At 47.1% G+C, this 25,373-nt stretch overlaps 1 protein-coding gene across 1 annotated transcript in view; it reads right to left on the bottom strand.

Moving 5' to 3' along the window:
• spega (striated muscle enriched protein kinase a) overlaps nucleotides 1–24,947 on the bottom strand; it is a 28,337-nt gene extending 3,390 nt beyond the window's left edge. The window contains exons 1-38 of the mRNA XM_062447677.1: nucleotides 24,868–24,947; nucleotides 23,842–24,609; nucleotides 23,299–23,744; nucleotides 23,082–23,225; nucleotides 22,747–22,929; nucleotides 19,444–19,598; nucleotides 19,214–19,302; nucleotides 18,832–19,019; nucleotides 18,111–18,297; nucleotides 17,896–17,969; nucleotides 17,507–17,665; nucleotides 17,059–17,248; nucleotides 16,446–16,675; nucleotides 16,165–16,284; nucleotides 15,519–15,623; nucleotides 14,860–15,066; nucleotides 14,541–14,664; nucleotides 14,091–14,263; nucleotides 13,705–13,817; nucleotides 13,367–13,535; nucleotides 12,604–12,703; nucleotides 12,145–12,345; nucleotides 11,377–11,434; nucleotides 11,130–11,207; nucleotides 10,782–10,954; nucleotides 10,436–10,462; nucleotides 9,983–10,135; nucleotides 9,717–9,759; nucleotides 9,520–9,585; nucleotides 7,384–9,414; nucleotides 6,527–7,230; nucleotides 6,091–6,323; nucleotides 5,270–5,437; nucleotides 3,629–3,751; nucleotides 2,288–2,452; nucleotides 1,563–2,059; nucleotides 947–1,092; nucleotides 8–247 (exon numbers count right to left, since the gene is read on the bottom strand). Coding sequence (XP_062303661.1) covers nucleotides 8–247; nucleotides 947–1,092; nucleotides 1,563–2,059; nucleotides 2,288–2,452; nucleotides 3,629–3,751; nucleotides 5,270–5,437; nucleotides 6,091–6,323; nucleotides 6,527–7,230; nucleotides 7,384–9,414; nucleotides 9,520–9,585; nucleotides 9,717–9,759; nucleotides 9,983–10,135; nucleotides 10,436–10,462; nucleotides 10,782–10,954; nucleotides 11,130–11,207; nucleotides 11,377–11,434; nucleotides 12,145–12,345; nucleotides 12,604–12,703; nucleotides 13,367–13,535; nucleotides 13,705–13,817; nucleotides 14,091–14,263; nucleotides 14,541–14,664; nucleotides 14,860–15,066; nucleotides 15,519–15,623; nucleotides 16,165–16,284; nucleotides 16,446–16,675; nucleotides 17,059–17,248; nucleotides 17,507–17,665; nucleotides 17,896–17,969; nucleotides 18,111–18,297; nucleotides 18,832–19,019; nucleotides 19,214–19,302; nucleotides 19,444–19,598; nucleotides 22,747–22,929; nucleotides 23,082–23,225; nucleotides 23,299–23,744; nucleotides 23,842–24,609; nucleotides 24,868–24,947 — 9,110 coding nt within the window. The remainder of the gene's footprint in view (nucleotides 1–7; nucleotides 248–946; nucleotides 1,093–1,562; nucleotides 2,060–2,287; nucleotides 2,453–3,628; nucleotides 3,752–5,269; nucleotides 5,438–6,090; nucleotides 6,324–6,526; nucleotides 7,231–7,383; nucleotides 9,415–9,519; nucleotides 9,586–9,716; nucleotides 9,760–9,982; nucleotides 10,136–10,435; nucleotides 10,463–10,781; nucleotides 10,955–11,129; nucleotides 11,208–11,376; nucleotides 11,435–12,144; nucleotides 12,346–12,603; nucleotides 12,704–13,366; nucleotides 13,536–13,704; nucleotides 13,818–14,090; nucleotides 14,264–14,540; nucleotides 14,665–14,859; nucleotides 15,067–15,518; nucleotides 15,624–16,164; nucleotides 16,285–16,445; nucleotides 16,676–17,058; nucleotides 17,249–17,506; nucleotides 17,666–17,895; nucleotides 17,970–18,110; nucleotides 18,298–18,831; nucleotides 19,020–19,213; nucleotides 19,303–19,443; nucleotides 19,599–22,746; nucleotides 22,930–23,081; nucleotides 23,226–23,298; nucleotides 23,745–23,841; nucleotides 24,610–24,867) is intronic.
• Nucleotides 24,948–25,373: the final 426 nt, after the last annotated feature.

Here is a 25,373-nt window from a genome sequence, read left to right as displayed (position 1 = left end):
CACCTACCTGTCTATAAGGCAGTAGAGCAGCTCCTTGCCTGTGCAGTACTCTGCCACCAGGACCAGGTAGCGTGGAGTGACGTAGGCCTCGTGCAGAGCCATGATCTTGTCGTTGTGCAGAGACTTAAGGATGTCGTACTCCCGTAGCACAAATGGCTTGGTCTCCTGGTCATAGGGGACAATCTTCGCTATATAGATGTTCCCAGTAGAGTTCTCTCTGCACTCCCTGACCACCCCGAACCGACCCCTGTAAAGGAGAACCAGGATATTGGAGGCTGTGGTGCTAGGTTGCATGTGTGCCAGTTCTCTGTGTACATATTCATCCTCCCATATAGACTAAGGTTGGAATCCTGGTACCTAGTAGGATTACCTTGTACTCTATTCCCATTCTCGGTGGGAAGTAGTTTGAAGTTGTTTAAAGGTCATGGATTTAACAATTGAGCAATGGATTTAACAATTGAGCAAAAAACCCGAATCCAACTGTACCCAGAACAGTTACTATTATTGACACAAATGCATTGGTGCATAGTGTAGTGCTTGTTTTGTATGTCTCTCTCAGCCTAATAGTATTCTGTGTCAAATCTGTAGGAATTAGCAGCTATGGAATTATAGTTTAGGAATAGAAGCTATTTCTTAGCAACAAGAGGTGTGGGACCCTAATAAACAAACAACACTAAAACATTTGAATGTAGTCAGCATTCAACCCAATCAGAGAGACTGACTCCAACAATCCCACCTGAACACTCTCATATAGTGTTGACTGAAAGCTACATGAAGGACCAGTGTTTATGTATGATTAGATTCCGAGGGGAGAGTGGGAGCCAGGTCCTTGTTTGCTTCTTATCTGACAGAAAAAAATAGTGTTGTATCTGACAGGAAACAAAGGAAATCATTGCATTTATACCAGGGGTGTACAACTTGGATCATTGCCTCCCATTCCTCTCACCTGGCCTTCTCGTCCAGGAAGGTGTAGGGTTTCTGAGGGACCCCCTGGCGGAGGGAGGTGGAGGGGGTAGTACGGCCAGATGGGGTGCCTCTGGACGGGGTACTGGTCCCCTCCCCAAAGGGACTGAGACTGGACACTTGGAGCACCTGGAGATTAAGTAAATCTTTACCGATTACGTCACAGTAATATCAATGTCAGTAGTATCTTCACAGAACACAATCTGCCAACCTGTCAACTTGAGAACTTGACAAAGAGAAATGCGTCATTTTGTCTGTTACAGTACAGTTACAGTATACTTAAGCTTAAGCAGACACTGTGAAATTGAGGTACACTGTGGCAGTTTGCATACTCAAAACTGCACCATCATCTGTCCCTCCTTTCTCTCCCCCCTTTTCAGCCCTTCTTCAACCCAATTATCCTATCCACACTGTCACCCCTTCTTCTCACCCCCTTATCTTCTCTCCTTTCGCCCCACCCCTCTAATCACCTCAGCCCTATACTCCTCTGACCAGGTGTAGATGTATGAAGTCTGTGTTATAGAACGAGTCGACCAGGAAGTAACGATATTGGTATTTGTGTTTACATATTGTTTCCGAATGTGAGCATCGGCAGTTACCTGGGGAGAGAAGGAGGGGGCTGCCAAGGGGGTGGGGGTCACTCTGGCGGTGGTGGCAGGTACGTAGGAAGGGATGGAGACCATGACGGACTTGGTGGGGGTGGGAGGGGGGCTGACCAGGGGAGGAGGGGACGTAGGGGGGGTCTGGGTCATGGGGGGCACCACATTGACTGGGCTCTGGGGCTTGGGAAGGACGAAGGGAGGTGGGGGTTTGACCGTGGGGGGAGAAGGGAGAGACAAAGGGGGGATCGGGGTGGTGACGTTTGTGGGTGTATCCGGGGAGGTCTCAGTTAAAGTGCTGGAAGAGTTAGAGGGTGGAGGAGTGGAGGGAGGAAGGGGGAAGGCAGGCGGGGAGGAGGAGATGGAGGACACCGTTTTATAATGGGGTGTCATTTGGATTGGTTTGAGGGGGGGGGTGGTGATTGAGGAGGAAACATTTGGAGCAAAGGGGGCGGGTACAGTCTTTACTATGGCAACTGTTGGTGAGGATACTCCAACTACAAAAAATAGAAAAAGGCCATCAATCCATCAGTCAATTAATCAACCAACAAATCAATGATCTAGTCAGTCTGTCAGTCAGGCAGTAAACAAATAAGTTGTAATACTGTACTTTAGTTAGTAGTTGTACTGTACTTTGTTAGACCAATGATTAAATCATAATAATACTGTAGCTATACAGTGTAACGCTTAGCTTCCTATGTGTAGCTATCATCTGTGAGCCTCACCTGTGTCATCCAGGCTGACTTTGTCAGAACAGTTGCTGTAGGGCCCCTGTCCTGCCTTGTTGACACAAGCCACCCTGAACCTGAACACGCCCCCTGCAGGCAGGTCTGTGACGTTGTAGTAGCAGTCAGCCACACCCGTGGCGATGATCAACCAGTTAGTATCTCCTGTAGGGAGGAGAGGGGGAGGTCAGGCAGGGATGGTGGATTGAAGGATGAGGTGAATTGTAGGTGGTGGAAGGTATGGAGGGGAGTTACAGTAGACTGATGAAAGGTTCTAGGATGAAGGGATTCTAATAAACATCAGCTGTGGTATTTAACAGCAAGCCCAACTGGAATGTGTGGACCATGTGCATCAGTACTGTGACATTCAGGGCCTCATGTACTAACGCTTTTGCGCCCACTTCAGGCGTATTTGTTTCGCAATTCTGATTCTGATTCTGAATTTGCGCGTAAAAGCATGGCGAGGTATGTACAAACATGCTGCACTGAGGTAAAAGCGCAGACTGCCTGTCGCGGGAACTGAAAATGGCAAATTGCGCTTTTCCGTGTCATGGATATGCATTCACGGGAGGGTAAAGGGGAAAGTGGGAGTTTCCCATAAAGAGATGGGAGGGGATGCGTAAAGTGCACCTAATTATGTATTCCGCGGTATGTACAAAAACCGCCTGTGAAAGCGCACCTCTACTTTGCGGTGAAAATTCTCCTCTTTTTAAAAGCAGGCGTAAACCAGGATGCGCATATGCCTCCTGGTGAAATGGCAGCCGTAACCCGAGCAAGACGAATACATAGGCCAAAGGATTTTTGCCACAAGGATCACACTTTTTGAGTTGAGTGAACACGAAATCATTATGCGTTACAGATTAAACAGCCATGCAATATTCTGACGTATATATGACGTAAACTGAAGTATCACAGCGTGCGCAATCTGCGTGTTGGCCATGGCGCTAATAACGCTACGTTTGCGAATGTACGTACATGAGGCCCTCACTGTTACCAGCTGCATTACTTATACTGGACACAAGATGGTAATGTTGTCAAGAGCAAATGCAAGATTGCGTGAAAAGGATTCATGAAGAGAAAGAGAGAGAGAGAGAGAGAGAGAGAGAGAGAGAGAGAGAGAGAGAGAGAGAGAGAGTGAGAGAGAGAGAGAGAGAGAGAGAGAGAGAGAGAGAGAGAGAGAGAGCGAGAGGGGTAGCTAAAAGTAAAAATGAGAGGGGAGACAGCAAGAGTTAGGGCAGAAAGAGGACTGATAAACAGAGATAGAGGACCTCTGTCTCTCTAACAGAGATATAGAAAGAGAGAGAGAGACAGAGAGACCCAGACAGCAAAGAGACAACTTACCCTCCATCTTCCTCTCCAGGATGTAGCTGCAAGGGGCTTTGGTGTCAGCTGGCTTCCATAGCACCAGGGCTGTGTTGTTGTAGGTCTGGGGGACCTCAGGGGTCCCTGGTCGCTTAGGAACACCTAGGGCGGGGGGGTTGGGGGGTGGGTGGTAGTAGGGTACAGGGGTCAGGCGATGAGAAGGAAGGGATGAAATGGTGGTATGACAGTGTGTATTAGAGGATTGCATAGGAAAGTGTGGAGAAAGGGAGGTGGAGGAGAGGATTGGAGAGGTGGGAATGTTAAATGAGGGGAGGATAGAGAAAGTGAGGTAGATGGGTGTGGCGGAGAATATGATTGCTTTCAGTTTTGTTCAACCAAACCAAATGTGACAGTAATAACATTCTCTCCCCCGTTTAATGAAGCGCTGTCCTGGACCACCATGCACACAAACGGGGACAATGTAGCCAATGAACTGTCTAGAGAATCCTCAATCCAGCCAATGAGCTGCGACAGACAAGTTAAATGATGAGGCACACAGCTTGAGCAGAAGAGATTAGTACCACTCCCGGTTTTCCGAGACACTCAATCTTCTTCCTGGTAACTAGGCTGAATTGCAGGGTATTGAACCTGACAGGCGTGTTGTATACTGGTGGTCAAAGTGACAAAAGTCACCTTGCCACTGCCGTTCAGGTCCTGTTTGTAATCTCTGAGTGCTTTCGTTATTTATGGTCAAATAGAGTGTACAGAGGCACGATGGACAGAAAATTAAGTTTATGGACAATAATGTAAAATTCAAATGTGCTCATACTTGATGATAATTTAAGACTCCATAAGAACATAACATTTTACGTTAAGAATGTCAGCTTCTTAGTATACAATAATTGATTAGAATGTAAGCACGACATCGAGGTCTATCCTTCCATGACTCATAGCAATATTTCTATAATGTGAATGTCACAAACACATGGAGGCCATAAGACGTTAATGTAATCTCCCGTGAACTCATTAATATACATACCTATTTATATTAGTGTTTCCACACTCTAATTAAAATCCAATTATCTAAAATCTGCAGTTCTACATCACATTATGAAGACTAATATTTATTTGAAAGGGCAAAACAGTATTTTTCCATGATAAGATTCAACTTGACTCCATTAAGACCAATTATCTCTGCTCTCTCTGAATGGAAGGTTCTGTTCTTTCTTGGTCTTTGTTTTCTTAGTTTTCTCCCCTTATTATACACCTTTTACTGATTTAGATTATTGTTACATTCTGGGTTCTCCATTTTCTATGTTCTGTTTGGTTGTTCATTTTGGTTGATGATTTTTCACCTGCTGCTTGTTAGAGCACCCCATTTCTTCAGTTTAGTTTCCCATGTTCTATGTATTGTTTTGTGTCTACACAACATACGTGTTGTGTTCATTACACTGAAAATATGTATGGCATGTCTAGGAGAATGTACCCATGAAAGCCATTCAAAAGTTCACAGGAAAAGAGAACGATGCATCTAAACCCAAACTGATCTTGTTTCCTCATTCCAACCTCCACCTGCCAACACGACCATGGAAGATAACGGCTAACAAATCGGTTTTCTTTCAAAATGAATTGAACTTCACTGCATCTGAGCCCAGTGTCGGTGTGCAGTGTGTGACTCACAGGCGAGGGATAGCGTGCAGGAGCTGGTGATGGTGGCGAGGGTGTTGGTGGCGACACACTCATACAGCCCACCGTCCCTCCTCCCCGTCTTCATGATGGTAAGCAGCTGTCGGCCGTCTGGGTGCGAGATCAGGTTCATACGATCGTCCAACTCAAGGGGGCGCTTATCTGGGAGGCGAGGAAACAGAGAAAAGAGAGAGAGACAGATGGAGAGAACAAAGGGGAAAGCGTGACGGTTAATAAACCGATCCAGATTATCAAACACTTTATTGCTTTGATATTTTTTGATAAATAAATAAGTTGCAATAAAAACGGTACCGTATGTCACTCAAGCCTAGTGCATAGAAGCCTACTGTCTAGTTGTCCTGTGTGGATAGTACATTTTCTAGCCTGGGTGCCAGCCGAACTTAGCCCCACCCACAATTTTTTTGGGTCGGGAAGTTGGGTCTGGGGTCGCTCGGTTGGGGAAAAACTATGTCCGAACAAGAGCTGTTCGGACCAATCAAATTGTCAAGGCGGGCTTTATACGATGATGGACAGATGATCAACAGTAATGTATAGTAATCAACCACGACCAAAGAGCGCTTAGGTTGAATTTGTTTTCAACAAACAACATACGTTGCTCTGATTGGTTGTAGGTCTATCCAATTGAGCGAAGAGGCATTTTTTTTCCGGGTTCTGTTGAAACACGCCCCATACTCACAGCCCAACGGAGCGGTATCAGACTCATATTCTGACTAGAATTATGAGTATGACAACGTCAGGCTATACATTTTCACCATAGATCATGGATCTAGTGGATCTACAGTGTGTCTACTCACCTTTCAACCAGGTGATCTGTGGGTGGGGACTGCCAGCAGGGAGGCAGCTAAGAGTGACAGGGTCTCCCTCCAATAGCACGTGGTCCCTCAGCTTGATATGAAAAACAGGTGGGAAGTCAGAGGTCGAGCGAGAAGACGATTGGCTGCGTGAGGTCTCCTCCTCTTTGGTTGAGGAGGAGGGCAGGTCAGTCTGAGATGGGGTCTTGTCCTTCTTGTTTCGATTGAGACCCCACCTGAGAAACACAACGGATGAATTAGCCAACAAATCCTTCCATTCATCCATCCCTTTTCTCTCCCATCATCCCACCATCAATCAACGTGTATACCCACACCATCCTCCCACTGACTCAACTATGTGTTTATCCATCCCTCCATCCACCCCTGTTTTTCCATCCATTCCTTTCTCCATTCATCATCCCTCCATCCCTTTGCCCACCTGTCCCAGCGTGACCTCCGGTCGACCTCTGGGGTGTGGGAGGCGACCTTCTCACACTGGTTGCTTGTCGTGGAGTTGACGGATTCCCTGGACGCCTCCATGCCCGTCTGTTTGGCCAGCTCATTCTCCGGGATGCCAATACCCCTCAGACTGCCACCCTCGGAATGGGAATGGCGATGACGCGAGAACAGGGGAGTTCTCTTCCCCTCCATTTTCCCTCCCTCCATCTCACCACCCTTCCTCTCCTCTGACTGGCTCCTCATCTTGGTCGAGATTACAGCCATCTTGTTCTCGAACTTCCGTCTCATGGCCAGGACAGGCGAATCACTGATCTTCTTAAGATCTTTCTCTACCTGCTCTTTGCTGGTGTCTTCTTCTAAACGTGCCCCAAGCTGTTCTTTCCCTTTCTCTTTCTCCTTTTCTTCTTTCCTCTCCTTCCTTTCTTCTGACTGGGTCCTGATCTTGGAGGAAATACTCGCCACTTTGGACTCAAATTTTCGCCTCATGGCGGAGACAGACGAGTCATCCACCTTCCGGCAATCTCTCTCCTCCTGTTGCCTGATTGGCTGGCCACTGTCAAGGTCCTTTGTGTCCAGAGACTTGCTGCGCCCAATAGCCCAGGTCACTCTGCGCTTGCTGGCCGAGGGCTCCACCACCTCCTTCAGTTTCTCTTCCTTGATCTTCTCCTCTTTGGTTTTCTCCTCCTGTAAAATCAGTTTAGTTGGAGATGTTAGGTTTCGCCATGGCCTAGCTCACATCTTTGATGAATAAGCATCAATCTCATCAAGCATCATCATCATGACCATCATCGTAACTATTACAAGGACCAGCGGAACAGCAGGCTGTCATCAACTGACCTTTTTATCTACAGACGACGTCCTCTTGGCCCTCATGGAGAACCGTCCAATCAGGCCAAGTCCCGGGTCCTTCTCGACCTCCCTCAAGTCCTGCACAGACTTGGACTTCTCTTGGAGTCCAACGGACACCATCTCCAGAGGGGCCCCCAGGGCCCCTGGACGGTACACCTCTTCTCCGCCTTCCCCGGCCTTCCGCCCCAGCACTGGGGATGACTTCTCCTCCGACTTAGCCCTGGTCAGTCTGCGCAGGCCACGGGTTAGCGACGACTCGCGCTTCTTGAATCGGGCCTCAAACACCTCCTCTGAGTCTATGTCCTTGATGTCGGTCCTGAGGAGGGGCTGGCGGGGCGTGGTGGGGCGGTCCGGCACCGCGGTGGAGGAGGAGGAAACGTTGGAGGAGACACTAGGGCTGCGTTCGCTGATGATCGCCACCTTGGCAAAGACAGCAGGATGCTCATGGGACAATGGTGTGTCAGTGGGTTTGGAGGGTGAGGGTGTGAGGGTGCGGGAGGGAGCATGGACGTCAGATCGTTTACCGGAGGGCACAACGATGGCCTGCATGGTGTCAGCGTAAGCTGACGTTTTCCTTTCTTTTGCCGAGCCGGAAGGGGAACCCTTGCTCGTTTTCTTATCATTTTGACTCGTTTTGATCTCCTTTTCATCTTTATGGTCTTCCTTATGGTCCTCTTCCTCTATGACGACGATGGGAGCTAACACAGAGGGAGACCTCTCTTGGGAAGGAGCCCTCTGCGGTTCTCTAACACCTCCTCTTTTTTGCTCTGTGACTTTGGTCCCTCTCTCAGTGCTTTCATCTCCTGCGATGTCCTCCTGGCTTCTGTCCGTCTCCTGCGGTCTAGTCTCCTCTCCTGCCTGTTGGTCTTTTCTCTCTGGGCCAGGCAGGGTGGAGGGAGGGGGCCCTCTTTGAGATGCTGGTCTGGACTCCAGCTTGGTTTGCTCTGTCATGGCTGACATGGAGGTGGCCTCCTGGAGCTTCGTAGCGGCCCCAGTAGTCCCACTGCTCTGCCCTGCTGAGGGGATCTCTAACGGGCGTCCGAAGCGCCGGTGCAGGGGCATGGGCTCTGAGTCCCCCAGGGTGAACGATGTACTTTTCCTGAACACTTTGGTCTTTGGCGTGTCCTCCAGAGGGCCGTCGGAGGACGCAGCCCTGGTGAGTGGCGCTCCCGCGGCTTGACCTGACCTGGATCTCCTCAGGTTCCGGTCGAGCGAGCTGGTCCGCTTCTCATCGTCCATCCCGAGCGTTTCGAACAGCGGCCCTCGGAGTCCGCTCATCTTCTTGTCGGCGTTCCCTCCCCTCAGAAGCCTCTGCCTCATCAGCTCCAGTTTCAAGGCGTAGTCCTCCTGGCTGAGCCTGGCTGTCCCTGGGCTGGGGCTGCGGCCTGGCAGCTCCATGGACACGGCCTTCTTCAGATTCTTCTGGCCTGCTGGGTTGGCGTCCGCCTCCACAGCGCCCTCCTCTGGCTCGATGTGGAGCAGCAGGGCGGAGTCTGCCGAGCTGCCTCTTCTCATCGTCCGCCTCCTCGACTTGCTTTCCGACTCGTCCATCTCCACGCTCGATCCCTTCTTTAAGGGGACTTTCCTCGTCTTCACTTCCGTCTTCTCCTCTTCCGAAGACGCCCCCTCCTCCTCTTCCTCCCTGGTTGGGATCCTCTTCCTCGTCCTGCCTCTCACACTGCCACCATCATTTCTGGCCGCCGGGATAGGCTCCTCTTCTTTTTTCCGGGCTAACCCTGCCCCCTCTATTGTCCCGTTGGAGCGTCCGGCAGAGGAGAGGTCATCGTCCCCGGGCAACTCGTTGAGGGAGACGCGGGAGCCCGAGAAGACCATGGACAGGGGCATGGGGATGAAGGGCAGCTCGTCCACGTCTTCATCGGAGTCGGAGGACGAGGAGGGCGGAGGCGAGCCCTCCTTGAGGTGGCGGGGCACGGCAATGGAGATGTGGCTTGACGAATCGTTGAGCAACTCTGGGATGGTGCGCATTACCATCTTTGACTTGTAGCTAATAAGAGAGCGCTGGGGAGAAGGAGTGGAAGACAACAGAACGAGAACAGATGAATGAGTGTACAAAGAAGAAGCCACTGATATAAAAAGAATACATCTTTTTTTTCCGTAATGTACCTGCCACCGTCGACGACACTGTACTTGCTTTAGCATGGCTGTGTGGATACTCTTGTTGTTGGTGGACTGGGTAAAAAAACAAAACAGGACTAGATTGAAGCATATTGAGTCAACATTTTTCAATTTACGTCTTCCTTGAAGTGCAAATACAATCCAACAGACATGGCTTCATTTTGTTTCAAACTTCCTCTACCAACCTTGAACCAGGGATGTCGAAGGCATTCTGTAGCAGTAGGCCTCCTGAGAAAAAATTATAATTCAAACAATAAATGTATATTCACAAAATCAACCAGGAATCCAATCAATCAGGAAACCATTAAGTCAGTCAGTCAATAATGTATCAACCAATCATTCAATGAATCCTACAACCAACCTACATTACATTAGATTGTGTCAAAAAGATTTGTAGCCAGTAGTGCTAGCTAAAAGCCTGTGAGCCCAGCTGCAGCAGTCTTCCACTCACAGGCTGTCAGACACGAGCAGCTTGATGACGAAGCCCTTGGCATCCCTGCACAGGCCGCTGAACATGCTCTCTTCAAACGCCACGTTGAAGCTCCTGATGTTCAGCACCGTGCTCCGGTCATTCTCACCAGCGAATGGAGACACGCCTGTCAGGCTGCAGGAAGACAGGCATTTTTCAAAGCTTGGTCTATGGTGAATGATAGGTGCCTGGCGTGTTTTGTGGCATTGTCACGTAGAACATTGCTAGACGAATGGATTCTGTTTAAAATGTTGGATTCACTGATCCCAGTGTCAGAGCTATAGGATACTACTATCTGTACATAGTTATGGTTTTAATATTTCTGTAGGGCACACAGGGGATGGTTGTTGGTACCTGTTTGGTAAAATGTCTGTCATTTTTAATTTATGTTCATGTTTAATTCACTTGGTTTTGTATTTTTGTTATAACACTCACCAGAGATAAGTGATCACCCCAACAGGCCTAGAAGAGATGGAGAAACAAAGAGAGAAAGAGGGACAGAGAGAGAGAGAAAGGGTGTACGATAGAGAGAATAAGGAGAAAGAGAACGCAGGGGATTGAGGAGGAGAGAGAAAGAGAATGAGGAGAGAGAAAGAGAATGAGGAGAGAGAGGAGAACAGAGGAAGAGAGACTGTTTTAGATTCAGAGAGCTGAAGGAGAGAAGGAGGCACAATGATTCATCACAAAAATGATCAAAGGCTCCAACCGCCTTCCTCCCCCCCTCGCCTCCCTCCAATCCCCCTCCAAGCCCCCCATCCCTCTGTGTTACCAGGTGGCTCACCAGATGTCTGTTGCCTTGGAGACAGGCGTTTGGTTAACAATCTCCGGGGCAACGAATTCGGGCGTGCCATACTTGCAGTAGTGGGTCTCGCTGGCCTCCAGTCTTGTGGCGTTGCCAAAGTCACACAGGCGGATCTGGTCGCTGGCAGATTCTGCCATCAGTATGTTCTCAGGCTGGAGAGGTGGAGATGGAGGGATGCAGTTGGAGAAAGGAGGAAGTGAGGGAGAGGTGGGACAGGTAGAGAAAAAGGAGGGAAGAAATTAAACAGACATAAATCGACAAACAATCTGTTTAGCCTAACTGACCATAACCCTAACCATGACTGAGCCAGAAGGTACACAGATGTACCTTGATGTCCAGATGAGCAATGTCTTTCTGATGGAGATAGCTGAGACCGTCCAGCACCTGGTGGATACAGGACCGGATCTGCAACAGACACACACACACACACACACACACATACAAACACGCACACTTTCAGAAAAGCTATTAACTAAATGTGGATTGAAATGGATTTCTGTGATCATTTGTAAATCCAGACACTAAAATCCATTCCATAATGCCAACGCTTAATCATAGTTTGAAATGAACCCACCTCAGACTCCATTACTGAGGTTTTCTTGCTCAGCCTCTCCAGCAGTTCCTCCTGGCAACTTCACACACCAGTTAAGGATCATAAAGAGTAACCTTTCATGGCGATTGAGTATTTATTAGAGACGGAGGTGAAAAAACACACACAAACACCTGTGCGCACACACACACATGCCCCCACGCACACACACTCGCACACATCAAAGTGACCCTGCCAGCGATATGTGAACACGCACGAAAACCCTATAGCTCAGTCCTAGAGGTGGGTGGCTGAACAGGGGATGAATACTAAACTAGGAGAACTCCCACACGCTAGCTTCTCTGTTCATCCTGTCACTCTGGGATGAGTCAGAGAGAGAAGCAGGGTTTCGGTTCATTGATGCCTGGAGGGGAGCAGCATAGACATTAGGCTTTCTGCTCTGTACTCACCACGCACAGAGAGCAACATGGAGGGCGTAAGCCCCTGCTATGTATCTATCAAGAGGGAACTGTGCTGAAAGCATATCACTAGCCACTTCGAGTGTCCACGCTCCATGTCAGGGAGTCAGGTGGCTGAGCGGTGAGGGAATCGGGCTAGTAATCCGCAGGTTGCCAGTTCGATTCCCGGTCATGCCAACTGACGTTGTGTCCTTGGGCAAGGCACTTCACCCTACTTGCCTCGGGGGAATGTCCCTGTACTTACTGTAAGTCGCTCTGGATAAGAGCGTCTGCTAAATGACTAAATGTAAATGTCCACACCCCCAGTGCAGATGACACACCCAGGTAAGGATACAGCTCCGTGATGATGATGACCATGTTCTTCTTCTCGAAGGCATCGTGGAAGTAGAGGATCCTCTGGTGGTCCAGGTCTGACAGCAAGCTCAGCTCCCCTAGGGCAGACGCCTTCCGCTTGGCCCGAGCCGAGATGAACTTGGCGGCAAACTCTGACTTTCCTTTCTTCTGGACCACCCTCTTCACATAGGAGAAGGCCCCCCTTGGGATGCAGGCAGGCGCACAGTGATGATCCAGTCTCATTGTTTCATTAGTAGAACCAGGTTGCATAGTGATGACATTATTATGACTAGTTTTAAAGGAGCTGGTTGCATATTGATCTCATCATCAGGACTAGTTTCACTGGAGTACGTTGCCCAGTGTTGACATCATAAGACAAAGTCCACAGGAGCGAAGTAACAAAGTGTTAAACTGGATTGAAAAGCCTCCATTTGTCCGTGTTGCAGTGCGTGTGACTCACCGGCCTATCTCCTTGTGGATGTTGTAGTAATCAGTCAGTCTCCTCATTTTCCTCAGGATGGTCGCCTCGTCCTCCACTGGCTCCACTACTTTTTTCCTCTCTGAGGAGAGGAGAGAGAGGTTTGGTGTGTGTGTGTTTACAAGTGTGTGTGTAAATGTGTGTGTCTAGATCAACAGATGGTTTCACAGTGTCAGACCCCCTGTGTGATCCCACCCATATGCTGCAAACTCGGATGTGTGATTTCCAATTAAAACTAGATGAGGCCAACATAATACAAGGACAAACACATCAAATCCACCTCAAACTCCTATTACTGGCAGCAAACAGTTGAATATTCAGTGATTAGAATATGATGAACAGTTAGGCTTCACAGAGATTTAAACTGAATCATCATGTTTTGACATTTAGTCATTTAGCAGACACTCTTATCCAGAGCGACTTACAGTAAGTACAGGGACATTTGACAACATCTCAAACCAAGAAAGTGAACCCGTGGACTGCTGTTGTTGTTACAGAGTTATGGACGTGTGTCAGAGTTTTTCTGACTGAACGAAGGTCCAAGTAAAAAATATAAAATATTTTAATAATGATAAAGTATCTCATAAATGCTCTTAAATATGTATACATATGAAATAAATATTATATATGTACATATATTTATCAATATCTAATTTCTGGTAACTGTATAAATAACAAAAAACAAAAGCCAAACACATTTGACATAATTAATGCAGGGACCAGTGTTTAAGGGTGGGTCTCTGACCTGTGTGTACTGTGAGTTCTGCCTTGCAGGATATGGATCCAGCCAGGTTCTTAGCTGTACACGTGTACACCCCAGAGTCTTCTTGTCTGGCGTTCAGAACCACCACGGAACACTCTGCATCATCGTACACAAAGGTGAAATGGCTGCTCTCTGATAGGAGTACATCGTCCTGGAAACAAACAACCATCAACCAATCAGGTCCTCTGTAGGGAAATGTGACTTTTCTTTTAGATTTTTCTGGCAATCGTTTAAAATTTTTATTTTGGTCTACGTGGATTAAAGTAATATGTCCATAAACCCTAGGAAGTCAAGATTGTGAAAAGGAAGTACTAGCCTACCTTGTACCAGAGGATGTCAGGGTCAGGCTTTCCCTCCACCACCACTGCAAAGCGAGACGTTTCTCCTACATGGACGTCCAGATCCTCCATGATGGTTTCAAACTTGGGAGGCACTAGGAGGACAAAGGAAAAAGTCAATCTTTCTTTCTTCAGTCACTACATCTCAAACTGGACACTTTTAGAGTATTCTACTTTATAATGTCATGGATTGTTATTTGCTTAACAACTACATCCATCCTACTTCCAGTTCTTCAATAAAACTCATTAATTACAACATCAAACTAACAATGACTTGTGAGATGTGTTCATATTCTAAGATGTGTGGCTTGGAACACTGACCAATGGCCGATGACCTAGGACCTGTGACCTATGACCTATGAGCTCACCTGCCATAGCCAGCTGGAGGGTGCAGAGGTCGCTGCCAAACTGGTTGGCAGCCGTGATGACCAACTGGCCGGTGTCTGCACTCCTGACCCGTTGGATCTTGAGAGAGTGCTGGTCGTCATCAGGCATGCTCATCTCATACATCCCTGGCTTATTCAGCAACACCACCCCACGCCTGGAGAGGATACAGACGTCATAAGCCTAATTAGACTGGAATGTATTGTTCAAAATTAACTGTCTAGATAAAGAAAGTTCTATGATTTAAAGTATATTTCTGGATTTTCTATACGGTACTACCCCCTATGAAACTTTCTGAGGAAGATCTAAATAGTCTAAACTACTATATCTACTACTATATCTAGCAATTTTATAACATTTCAACAAAGGCTTTGCTTGTAAAGGACTTTTAAAAGAATCTTCTGGATGAAAAATCCGTCCACAAGATTACTGACCTTTTCCAGGTGACCACTGCGTGGACATGGTTCAGCGTTAGAGTGATGGTCACTGATTGGTTCTCCACCACATACACTATATCTGGTTTGTCCATGATGATTGGCGATTTTCTCAGGTAAGGACCTGATGGTGACCAATGAGAGACGGGAATGAATGGAAACTAGACCTACAGTCCCACGAAACCACAACCACCTCTATCCTGCATTAATTCGATCGTTTTTATTTCAGTTAAACATTGATTTCCATTTAAGATAAAGAGACAGTAAATTAGGATTCCACATCTTATTAACAATAATGCTATACAATAGTGCCACACACCTCTGTCCATGAGCTGAACCAGGTCTGTGGAGGGTGAGGGCTTGCTGAGGACCTTGGAGGTGGCGGTCAGGACCCGGAAGGCGTAGCGGACACCCTTGGATAGCGAGGAGACGGTGTAGCTGGTCTCTCTCAGGTTGGAGGCAATGAGGGTCCACTGGATAGAGCCCAGAGCCTGCTGCTGCACAGCATAGAGCAGGGAACTGGAGTCTGGAAGCATACAGGTTGGTATAGCTCCATAATCAGTTATCAATACTATGTTTATAGTTATAGCATATCAATAGGAAACAATAATGTCCATTTAGGCTGAATAAAATTGTCTGCTATCTGTATCCTGTCATTTGTTTATTTAGCCTTTTCAGAGCCAGGTTAATATGATAATAGATGTTGTGCTCTTTGTACTGCAACATTAAGAAAGTCAATTAGTTTACAGTGACTCGATCCATAATATAAATAACGCCATGAAATTCTTAGTTTTTTGATGGGGTAGATTACTGAAGAGGGATTTATGAGAAGTTGTCAGTAGCAGGTGGAAGACTGAAAACCAACGATGTAACCCCGTAGAGGAAGACTGCGGGCCAAAGCAATTCTCAGCAACATTAGGACACCTGTGTAAACACTGTAAATATCTGATTAGCAGAAGTATATAGCCTACTATGTACCTATAGACGGGTCAAGTCTCTTTGGTCTCTTCCAGCTCAGTGTTATAGTCTTCCCTGTAATGGACTCTACCACTGGTGGCCCGTCAGGGGGGTCAGGAACAATATCTGAAAATGAGGAACAAAAGTTTGAGCCATTTGACACGAGCTATAAGCAGTAACTAGTTTGTCTAGGTACAGAATGGGAATAGCGATGTCACTGTGACATCAAAATCACACCACCACAAAATCAACAGGAATATTAAGATGAAAATCACCATAGAGGCCAACGAAATATGCAGCCTGTTCTAATAGCAAACAAGAAAGATAGCAGGAAGTGATATACTGTCGTGGAAGTTTTTGAGAGACATGCAACTATACCAAATCTCTTCTGTCATTGGTTAAATCCTTAGAACAATACAGTTGAATCCACATTGTCTTCAGACCAACTGTCTCTTCCCCCCAGGTGACAAGAACTCTCCCAGGTCACCCAGACTTCCCGTCTCTTAGACTTCACGTCTCCTAGTTAGGTGTCATAAAACTACAGGTGGCATCTCTACCAAATGAGTTGAATCAACATTCATTGTATCAAGCTTCTCAACCAACTGTAAACTTCTCCTAAAACACATTCATTGTACGTAGGCCCAAAATGTCTTTCACAACACTGTACCTGTTATGTACAGGTGTGCGTAGCACGCAGCCTTGCCCAGTTTGTTAGAAATGACGCTCTTGTAGACGCCACTGTGGGCGTGACACACACTCCTGATCACCAGACTGTGGACATCCCTGTCTGGAGGATGAAAAGAGAGGGAGTGAGGGATGCAGCAGAGAGAGGGAGATGGTGAAATCGAATGAGTTGGAGAGAGAGAGAGAGAGAGAGACATTAAAATAGAGAGAAGGAAGGAGCAGGGTCAGAAAGGAGGGATAGATGGACGTTGCGGTTCCCCTTACACTGGGTCATTTTGCGCTCCTCTGTGCTGTCGATGCGTTTGCCGTTGTGGTACCAGGCGATGGTCGGGTAGGGCAGGCCCGCTACCTTGCACCTTAGAACAGCCTCCTTCCCCTCAATCACCTCCAGGTCAGACAGGGGTTTGACAAAGTCTGGCATGGTCCTCTTCTCCACCTCGCTCTCCAGGACCTCGGGCTCTTCTGGGATGGATGGCATCTTCTCCAGCTTGGCCCTGACAGAGGGAGGGGACCGAAGGCGTGAGAGGAGAGGAGAACGAAGGACCGGAAGGAAGAAGGAGGAGGAACAAGGACAAGAGGAAGTCACTTTGTCACCTGCTACTGCATAAATCCCTTTTCAGTAATCAAAGCCGTTAAAATCGAGCCTTGCATGTGCAGCAATGATGCTTTGATGTCATTCTGCTACACAGGCGGCTCAACAGGGTGCCTGATAGTATGAGGCTAACTGAGCAATGCCTCTTATCTCTAAAACCTCGCTCTCTTCATTTCTCTGTTTTTATCCGAGCTCACTGAAGCTCACCACTCAACCAGTCTAGTTCAGAAGCAAAAGGAAGGGGGCAGTGCATTGGGGATCGGCAGCTGGGAGAAGATGTCGTACATGTGCAAGGAGATGGCCTGTCTCGGCTCCTGCATGTAGAGTTCGGCAGCGCAGTCCGCCTTCCCGTGGACGTTCCGGGCGATGGCCGTGTAGAAACCTTCGGTGTCACTGGTCACGTGAGCGATGACCAGCGAGTGGCGCCCACCCTCCTGCAGGATGCGCAAGTTCTCACTCTCCTCCACCAGGTTCTCTGAATGACGGATGAAGGAAAGGTTATGAAGAGTAATGGAAGAATGGACAAAGACAAAGCACAAAGACAAGGTAGAAAAGTAGGAGTTCAAAAATGGAAGGTGTCTCAGAGGCATCAATGAAGTATGCACAGAATTACAACGGAATCATCAAAGAGAAAATTTGAGGCAACTATTCGAGGACTCTGGTGTAAGAAACCACAGCAAGAACGATTTGTAAAAAACTGTAAGGTGAAAAGTTTGAGGTGTTTTGCTCTCACCAAAGTGGTTCCAGGTGACCTTGGGTGGTGGCATCCCGCTGACCTTGCAGTCAAACCGAGCTGTGCGACCCTCGATGACCTCTAGGATGTCCAGCTTTCTGGTGAACATGGGCTCTCTGGAGGGTGTGACCTTGAGGGTTCCGCTGGAGGTCAACTCCTCTGGGATGGAAAAGAAAGGCAGTCTGAGCATCAACATAAGGTAACCCCTTCACACCACGGGAAACCCCTTTTCAAGGAGCACATAATTCAGACAGCCTCTCAAAGAACTCCAAATTAAGCAGGACGGCGGACTAGAGAGATTACTTCGACCAATTGTTGGCATGATTAACATTATGTTCCACCTCAAAATGTCAAATTCAGAATCACAGTTGATGTCACTTTTACTGTACCTTTAACTGTACTCAGTTTACACGTGTAGGTCCCACTATCATCCTCATGTACTGAGTTAAGCAGCAGTCGACACCTGTCGGACAATGACAACACCATTGATTAATCCATTTTTAAAATTGTATTTCTACTTATTCTAAGTGTGTGTGGTTTTATGCCAAGGTAAGGCAACACCTTTAAACATTGAGATATGCTCTATGTCAAAAGGTAAACCCACCTCTTCCCATCGAAGTGCATCTTGCAGTTGAGAAGCGCTGGCTGGATCAGCTTCCCATTGGCCAGCCAGTCCACCTCCACATCCTGGGGCCCAGTCATGTGACACTCAAACATGGCCGACTCTCCCGCCTTCACTGACACGTCACGGACCTGCTGGGTGATGGCTAACACCATCTGGACCGTGTGGACTGAGAGGGAGGGGGATGGGGGATAGGGCAGACAAACAGATCAATTACTTAAAAGACTCCAGACTAGGGGGTGGAGATGAGGGGATAAGTGTACTGTATAACTGATGTTGTACTGCCACCTTGTATGTTATTACCCTCATAGGGAACATTTAAGTTGAAACAAAAAAACATTAACTTCCATATAAAAAAGACTCAAGTCTAAGGATACTTATGTACAGTATTCTTAGGTATGTACTGTCGTTATTTTGTTGTTGTTCGGCTTTAGTGAAGCTGTTTCTTTGGTCAGAGTCTCAGTCTGAGGGAGTGTACTGCCTCGCTAAAATCGATTGTCATCATGAGTATGCCAGATCATTCTATCAACCTGGAACTAGAATTTATAACAGCAGAAATATCTTGCACTGTACCCTTCAATACATTTGTCAATTTAAATTGACAAATAAAAGGCTGTAAAGGCTGAACATGTCTAAGCTCAAATATAGATCAAATATTTCCCTGTGTAAATCTATTTGAAATCAGGCACAATCAATTTCTCACCTTTGACTTCCAGCCTCGCTTCGCACTGCTTGGTTCCGTACTCGTTGCTGATCTTGCAGATGTATGGCCCTGCGTCTGAGCGCTGGGCCGAGGTGATTTTCATCTCGCTGGTGGAGCTATCGCAGTTGTCCTCCGTCTCCTGAATGACGAAGCGTCCGGCCGTCTTCAGAGTGACCTTGTCCCTCAACCTTCACCGGACGGAGCAGGACATTCATCATCGAGACGTTTGCAACACGCACACAGCAGCATACACTGTATACAGACACACGTTTACAAATGCACACACCTGCACACACAAACAATATCACTTATGAGATGTGAGCATCAAGGACGAAAGAAGGGCAAGAGAATTAGAGATGCCGTGGGATGTGTGTATTCGTACCAGTAGATGACGGGTTTGGGTTGACCTCTGACTTTGACCGTCATGGTGACCTCCTGACCCTCAGTCACCACCTGGTCGGTCAGAGACACCTAGCCAATCACATACCAACATGTGAAGGACAACAACGTTTTCCTTTATATATTTTGGACTACTATTTTGAGAGATGGGGTTTGTGAACTTGCATAGCAACAATGAGGTTCTCCTGTTTTTTTATTAAATGTGGTGATTACCTGGAAGGAGAGTGGTTCTCTAAAGGTAACATGTTTACTCTGAGGCCCCGCCTCCATCACCTCTTCCAAGGGGCTCAGGTACTCCTCGTCTGATTGGATGGGGCTGCTGACCTCCAAAGGAGAGATTGGTTTCCCACACTGCACTTGTGTGGGCTCTGCAATAAGAAGATGAAGAGGAAACTCACTTCACATATTCATCTACAACCTCCAAACAGTGACCTTAAAACAATGAGTATGTTTATTGAAATTGTTATGTTTTTGTTGTTTTGTCGTTGGTCTTGGCCCAAGAAGAGGATAATAATAATGATTACTGCTACAGAAGTAGGGATCCTTATGCATTCATAATAAAACACACTGTGAACAATAACAAAGTAAATACAAGTATAAACCAACTAACACAATAAACTAATCTAATTTTTGAGGTCCAGATTGATGTAACATGGCAGGAATAACACTAAGCACCTGTGACTGGAACATTCCATGTGTGGACAAAGATGGCTGCTTGTAAATTAACCTCATTGCTAGTGTGTTGCAATGCTTGTGTCACCAGGGCGATACATGTGTTTGCAGAGATGAATAGTTGGCAAGCTGGGGTAAGGAGTGGATTAGAGAAGAGAGAAAGGCACACACCCAACACTGACTACACACACATACCGTGGCCATGCAGAGGCAGTTTGAGGTGGCCAGTGCTGGACAGATAATGGATTAATCCCTGAGTCCCTGACCCAATCATTCTCTTATTCCCAGAGAGACACTGTCTCCTACCTCTATCCCCGCAGAATCAGTCCTAGCCTTCAAGCCCCAACCCCAAGCCTGCCCCAAAAGCCACCATTAATTCACTGAGTGTAATTGGAGTAACAGACGTGAAAATGTCCTCTGTATGGTGTTCATTTTAGGACATCCTCAGAGCTCAGACTCAATTCTCATTCTCAAACGAAAAGGCATCAGGTCTCAGACCAAAAGTCGTCAGACTCAGGCGAAACGGCTTCAGTCTCAGAAAAACCTCTGTCATTCTCAGACAAAACGCCGTCAAACCAAAGGGCGTCAGAAAAACCTCTGTAATTCTCAGTCAAAACGACGTCAAACCACACAGCGTCAGAAAAACCTCTGTCATTCAGACAAAACGCCGTCAAACCAAACAGCGTCAGAAAGACCTGACGCCTTTTCGTTTGAGAATTGAGTCTGAGCTCTGAGGATGTCCTAAAATGAACACCGTACCTCGGAGCAGAAAGCAGTCCCAAACCACAGCCCTAGACATGCTTACATACCACCTTGTCAAAAGTCACCACCAATTTACAAAAGAAATACAATAAGGACTGATATTAGAGCTACAGGCGTGTGGTTGGAAATTATATTCAAAAGTGAAAGCAGAGAATGTTCTAACAATTAAAGAAGAACAAATTGCAACTGTAAATAGAATAGGAAGATATTTTTCTCAGGAGACAGAAAATTACCCAACAGAGGACAGGCACAACCCAGAACTGTCATCTTTAAGTGTACACTTGTGTTTAAAGACATGCAGCGACAGACACAACACAGGCTACTCCTAGCAGGGTCATACTCTGTGAGACCAGAAGGAAAAATATGCAGGCATGATCATTTTAGAAATCTTAAGCATTAAAACTAAAAACATTGTGAGAACTGACTCACAGCTGTTCGGATGTCTCTTAAAGATGAAAGCGTAAAAGTCTCAACACTTACAGAGGAAAAGTGTTAGTATTCAACAGAGTAACCTACCGAGCCACATCTCTGTGCTGCGTCTGTGTACCGATAACTTGCCTCGCTCCAAAACCAGAGACCAGCCCTTATGTAAACCTGCCAACATTTCCTCTCATGCTGCCTGCTTGAAGCCAACGAGCTAGATTAGTAATCTGCTTCCATCTCTCCCTTCTCTTCCTTTCTTTTTTCCTCACATGCATGTTTATATCACATGCTGCCTCACGTCGATTTTTTTCTTTCACAGTGGCATTAAAACTTTCACAGCATGTTTTAAAACATTTCTGCATATTCCATGTCTGTGTTTGTTCATGTATATGCCGTTTATGTGCAAGTTTTTTAAATTTTTTCCAATATTTAACCTTTGCTTCTCTTCGCTAAAGTGGTGGGTGGTCTAACTGTCTCTGTCGGGTTCTATCTGTCCACTGTGAAAGAAGAATCTGAAGTTTCTTACACCATACTAACTACACAGGAATCTATATTGTGGTACAGCAATTGGTTACTTGTAGTTGCTGTGCAAATTATGTACTATGTACAGTTCGCTATGTCACTGTGTAGTGATAGCGGAATGTACCTGTTTACAATTCTGAAAACTTGAATAGACTCCTTTTTTTATTTATTCTTGCCTATGTCAACACCTCATATCACAGCTTGGATTTAGTTCCACATATACAAACACATGCAGACACGTGACACATTTCGCTCAGAGCTAACCAGACTGAGTCATCATCTCTGTTATACTCTTTCCAGAATCTGACCCTGACCACCTTTGACTTGTTTCCCGCCTGGCCTGACTAAAGTGAATCTTTGCCTGAGATTGCAACATTAATCTCGTCCATTCAGACACACGCCAGACTGCAATTACCACAACAGTACAAGAGACAGCTGGCTAAAAATACCACCTGAGCTAGTCTGCACTGTCCTAATATGGGAACACAGAGCTAGCTAGCACAGGGAGGGCGAACACACACACAAACACCACTTTCTGAAAGCACTGAGAGCACTCTATCAGGTGCTGCAGCTAACAATTTAGCTTTCATGAATTATCTGGAATGGACTGGTCTCAAGAGAGAGAGAAATAGAGAGACAGAGACAGGAGGGGGGAGAGAGAAAGAGAAAGAGGGAAGAGAGAGAAGAAGGCAGAGAGGAGGGTTATTTAAAAGCATTTGTAAATTGGATTGTCAGTGAAGTATGCATACTAGTCTGAAGCAACAGTAATAACTCTACACAATAATTGGGGTAATGTAACTAACATACCAACCCTTCCTTTTTGCTCAGTTACAGGACCCTATTTATTCAAATATGTAGTCAACCCGCTGCTTAGCCATTTTCATGACTTCAGTGATTTCTCTCATCTGACTATCATAATAGAACTCTTCCCTTGGAAAGGTCAAAAAGAGACTATGGACCTCATGGTGGTCTGGTCTGTGAGGGTGGGGAGGGGGTTGCATGGTGATACAAATGCCTTTAACAATCTTGGGGGTTGCTGATTTTAATGGCTAACTAACTGTGTGAAGAGTATTATTTGGGACCCCAGCGGAAGCATGTGTGTGTGTGTATGAGCATGTTGGTTTTCCCAAACCCTACCTGATTTGATGTATAGCGTGGCGCTGCAGGAAGCCTTTCCAGCCGCGTTGACAGCTGTGACGCCGTAGGTCCCTGCATCGCCGGGACGCATCTGCCTGATCACCAGAGAGTGGACCTCCCCCTCTGCCCTCACCACCATCGACATGCTGCTCCTTATCTCCACGTTGCTCTTCTTCCATGTCACTGGAGACACACACACATTCAGAATCTTGACATGTCTTCATGCTTACAAATATGGAACGAATCACCAAATGATTCAGAAGCGGTGCTGATATCTCTATTACTGCTTGAATGTGCTCTTGGGGAATGACGGTCGGATCTGGGAGATACCATACCTGTGGGCAGTGGGCTGCCAGTGATGATGCATCTGAGGATGACCTCTGACCCTGCCTGGGCGGTCATGTCCTTCAGGGGTCGTTCAAACTCTGGGGCTTCGACGGGGCCCTCGTCTGCTGACATGTAAGAGTCGTCTGAGTCCCCTAGGACACAGAGAGAAGGTTTTCTAGTCATTCATTCATTTTTTCATAAATTCAACCATCTATCCTCTCGTACCTTCTTCAGGAGACCTTGGAGACCTTCTTTTGTTCTTGATGCACCGCTTTTTCTTTTTCCCAGTCTCCGTCCTCCTCCATCCATCCTTCTTCCCTCCATCCTCCTCCTCCTCCTCCATCGGCTGGTCTTCCAGCAGGATGGTGGGGATGGTCAGCTTCAGGGCAGGAGAGCCCCTGCCTGTCTCACTCTTTCTCCGCTTCACCAGAGGACTGCCAGGAATGGTAGGGGATGGGGTGAGCCTTGGAGGCCTGGAGGGGTTGACAGTGGTGAGGGGTCGTCCCTGGGGTGTGGGGCTGGGGGACCTGTGCTCCATCCTGGGATCTCTTCTGGCTTGGGCTTGGTCCAGGTCACTGGAAGGGGACTGAGGTCTGGGCAGCGGGGTAACAGATGCTGGCTTCTGGGCTGTGAAAGGAGTCCTCTCCCTTGATGAGCTCTGGAGGGTTTCCCTAGGTGGGAGACACAGCATTGCAAGTATTATGTAATACTAACACACCTAGTGAGAAAGAGAGACACACACACAGTTAATGAATCTCCCAAACCAACCTGGTTGGGCTTTTCTGCTCCTCTACTAATGATGGTTGCCCTGGCAACTGGTAAACCGGTGCAGTCTCCATGGAAACAGAGATTTTACCCACAGCTTGCGGTGTTGCACTAACCACTGACACCCTCTCAGTTTCTGTGTGAGATTCTGGTACATTCTCCTGTTTGGGAAATTCCCTTTGATCATCTAGAACCTTCTCTTTGGATTGTGGAGACAGTCTTTCGTCCTCTCTCCTTCCTTCTCTCTTCTGCTCAAGGGCCCTCTCTCTCTCCTCCAGCTTCCTCACCACCTGAGGGGGGATAGGCTCCAGCTTGCCCATGGAAAGCCTCTCCTTTTGGGGCAGTTGCTCTGTGGAGAAGGCCTTCTTCAGGTTGGGTTTCCCCACCAGCTTCTTGATCCTCTGGAGCTCCTCTGTGAATTTGCTTTGGAAGCTCTGAACCCTCTGGGCGTAGCTGGATTTCTGGTCCTCCAAAGATGATGCCCTCTGCTGCTTGAACACAGAGCGGCGCTGAGAAGCCTCCTGTCGCGCCCCATCCTCCTTTCCCGAACCCCCCATCTGTTGGCCGCTGTCGTCTAAATCGCAGGACGCCTTCCGGCCGAACCTGGCCCAGGACTGGCCCGATGCTGACCCTGGTCCCGGCCCACCAGGGAGCTCCACGCTGCTCCCTCGCCGCTCCTCAAACACCCGGACCTTGTCAAAGATCTTGGTGCCAGCAGTGCGTGCAAGCTTAGGCTTCATTGTGATAGCACTGCTAGCATTTCCTACACTGGTAGATGGATCTCTTCCTCCACTAGTCTGGGTTAAAGACCTTTTGTTGCTCCTGTCTTCTGATGCCAATGTTGTCCCTGGGAGTCTGGTTTTGGCCACAGCTCCAGCTAGGGCTGGATCCTGGCTAGTGTGTGTGGCGACCCCGTTCTTGCGAGGGGGGTCTAAGGAGGAGGACTGGGGAGATGCAAGGCTGGAGATACAGCCTGGAGATGGGGAGGAATCAGCAATTTGGGTCCTGGAACAGCAGGGGCAGGGTTAGGAAACCAGAAATTTAACTAGGGCTGAAGAGGAGGCGAGGGCAAAGGGGGTTCCAGGTTTGTGGAAGCAAAATGAGTTCATTGGCAATTAGTTTCCAATACATTTGTGTGTATGTGTGTGTCTGTGTGTTTTATAAAGACATTTACAGGAAACAGCTGATGGAATGATTGGAAATAAAGAGATTTTGTTTTAGCACAGATTTGTGATTTGGCTACCTACACAACTCACACTTCATGAAATTTAGAAGATAGATGATCTATGTGTCCACAACATGATTTATCAATAATTGCTTTCATGTCATTACACAAAATGTCAATAAAACTGCTCTTGGAGCTCCCTATCATCTTCTAAATCTAATTCTTCCACTATTACCAGGACAGACCCCTCAATAATCAATATCAAGCACACAACCAAACACTTCCAAAAATCTTCTAAAAAGCACACAAACAAATTCTATTTTAGTTAGTCTCAAACCATCTTCTAGCTACAAGCACATCATTATCAGTG

This window comes from Osmerus eperlanus, chromosome 21 (assembly GCF_963692335.1).
Source record: "Osmerus eperlanus chromosome 21, fOsmEpe2.1, whole genome shotgun sequence".
NCBI lineage: Eukaryota > Metazoa > Chordata > Actinopteri > Osmeriformes > Osmeridae > Osmerus > Osmerus eperlanus.
The sequence above is the reverse complement of the archived record's forward strand: the minus strand, read 5'-3'. Positions and strand labels throughout refer to the sequence as shown.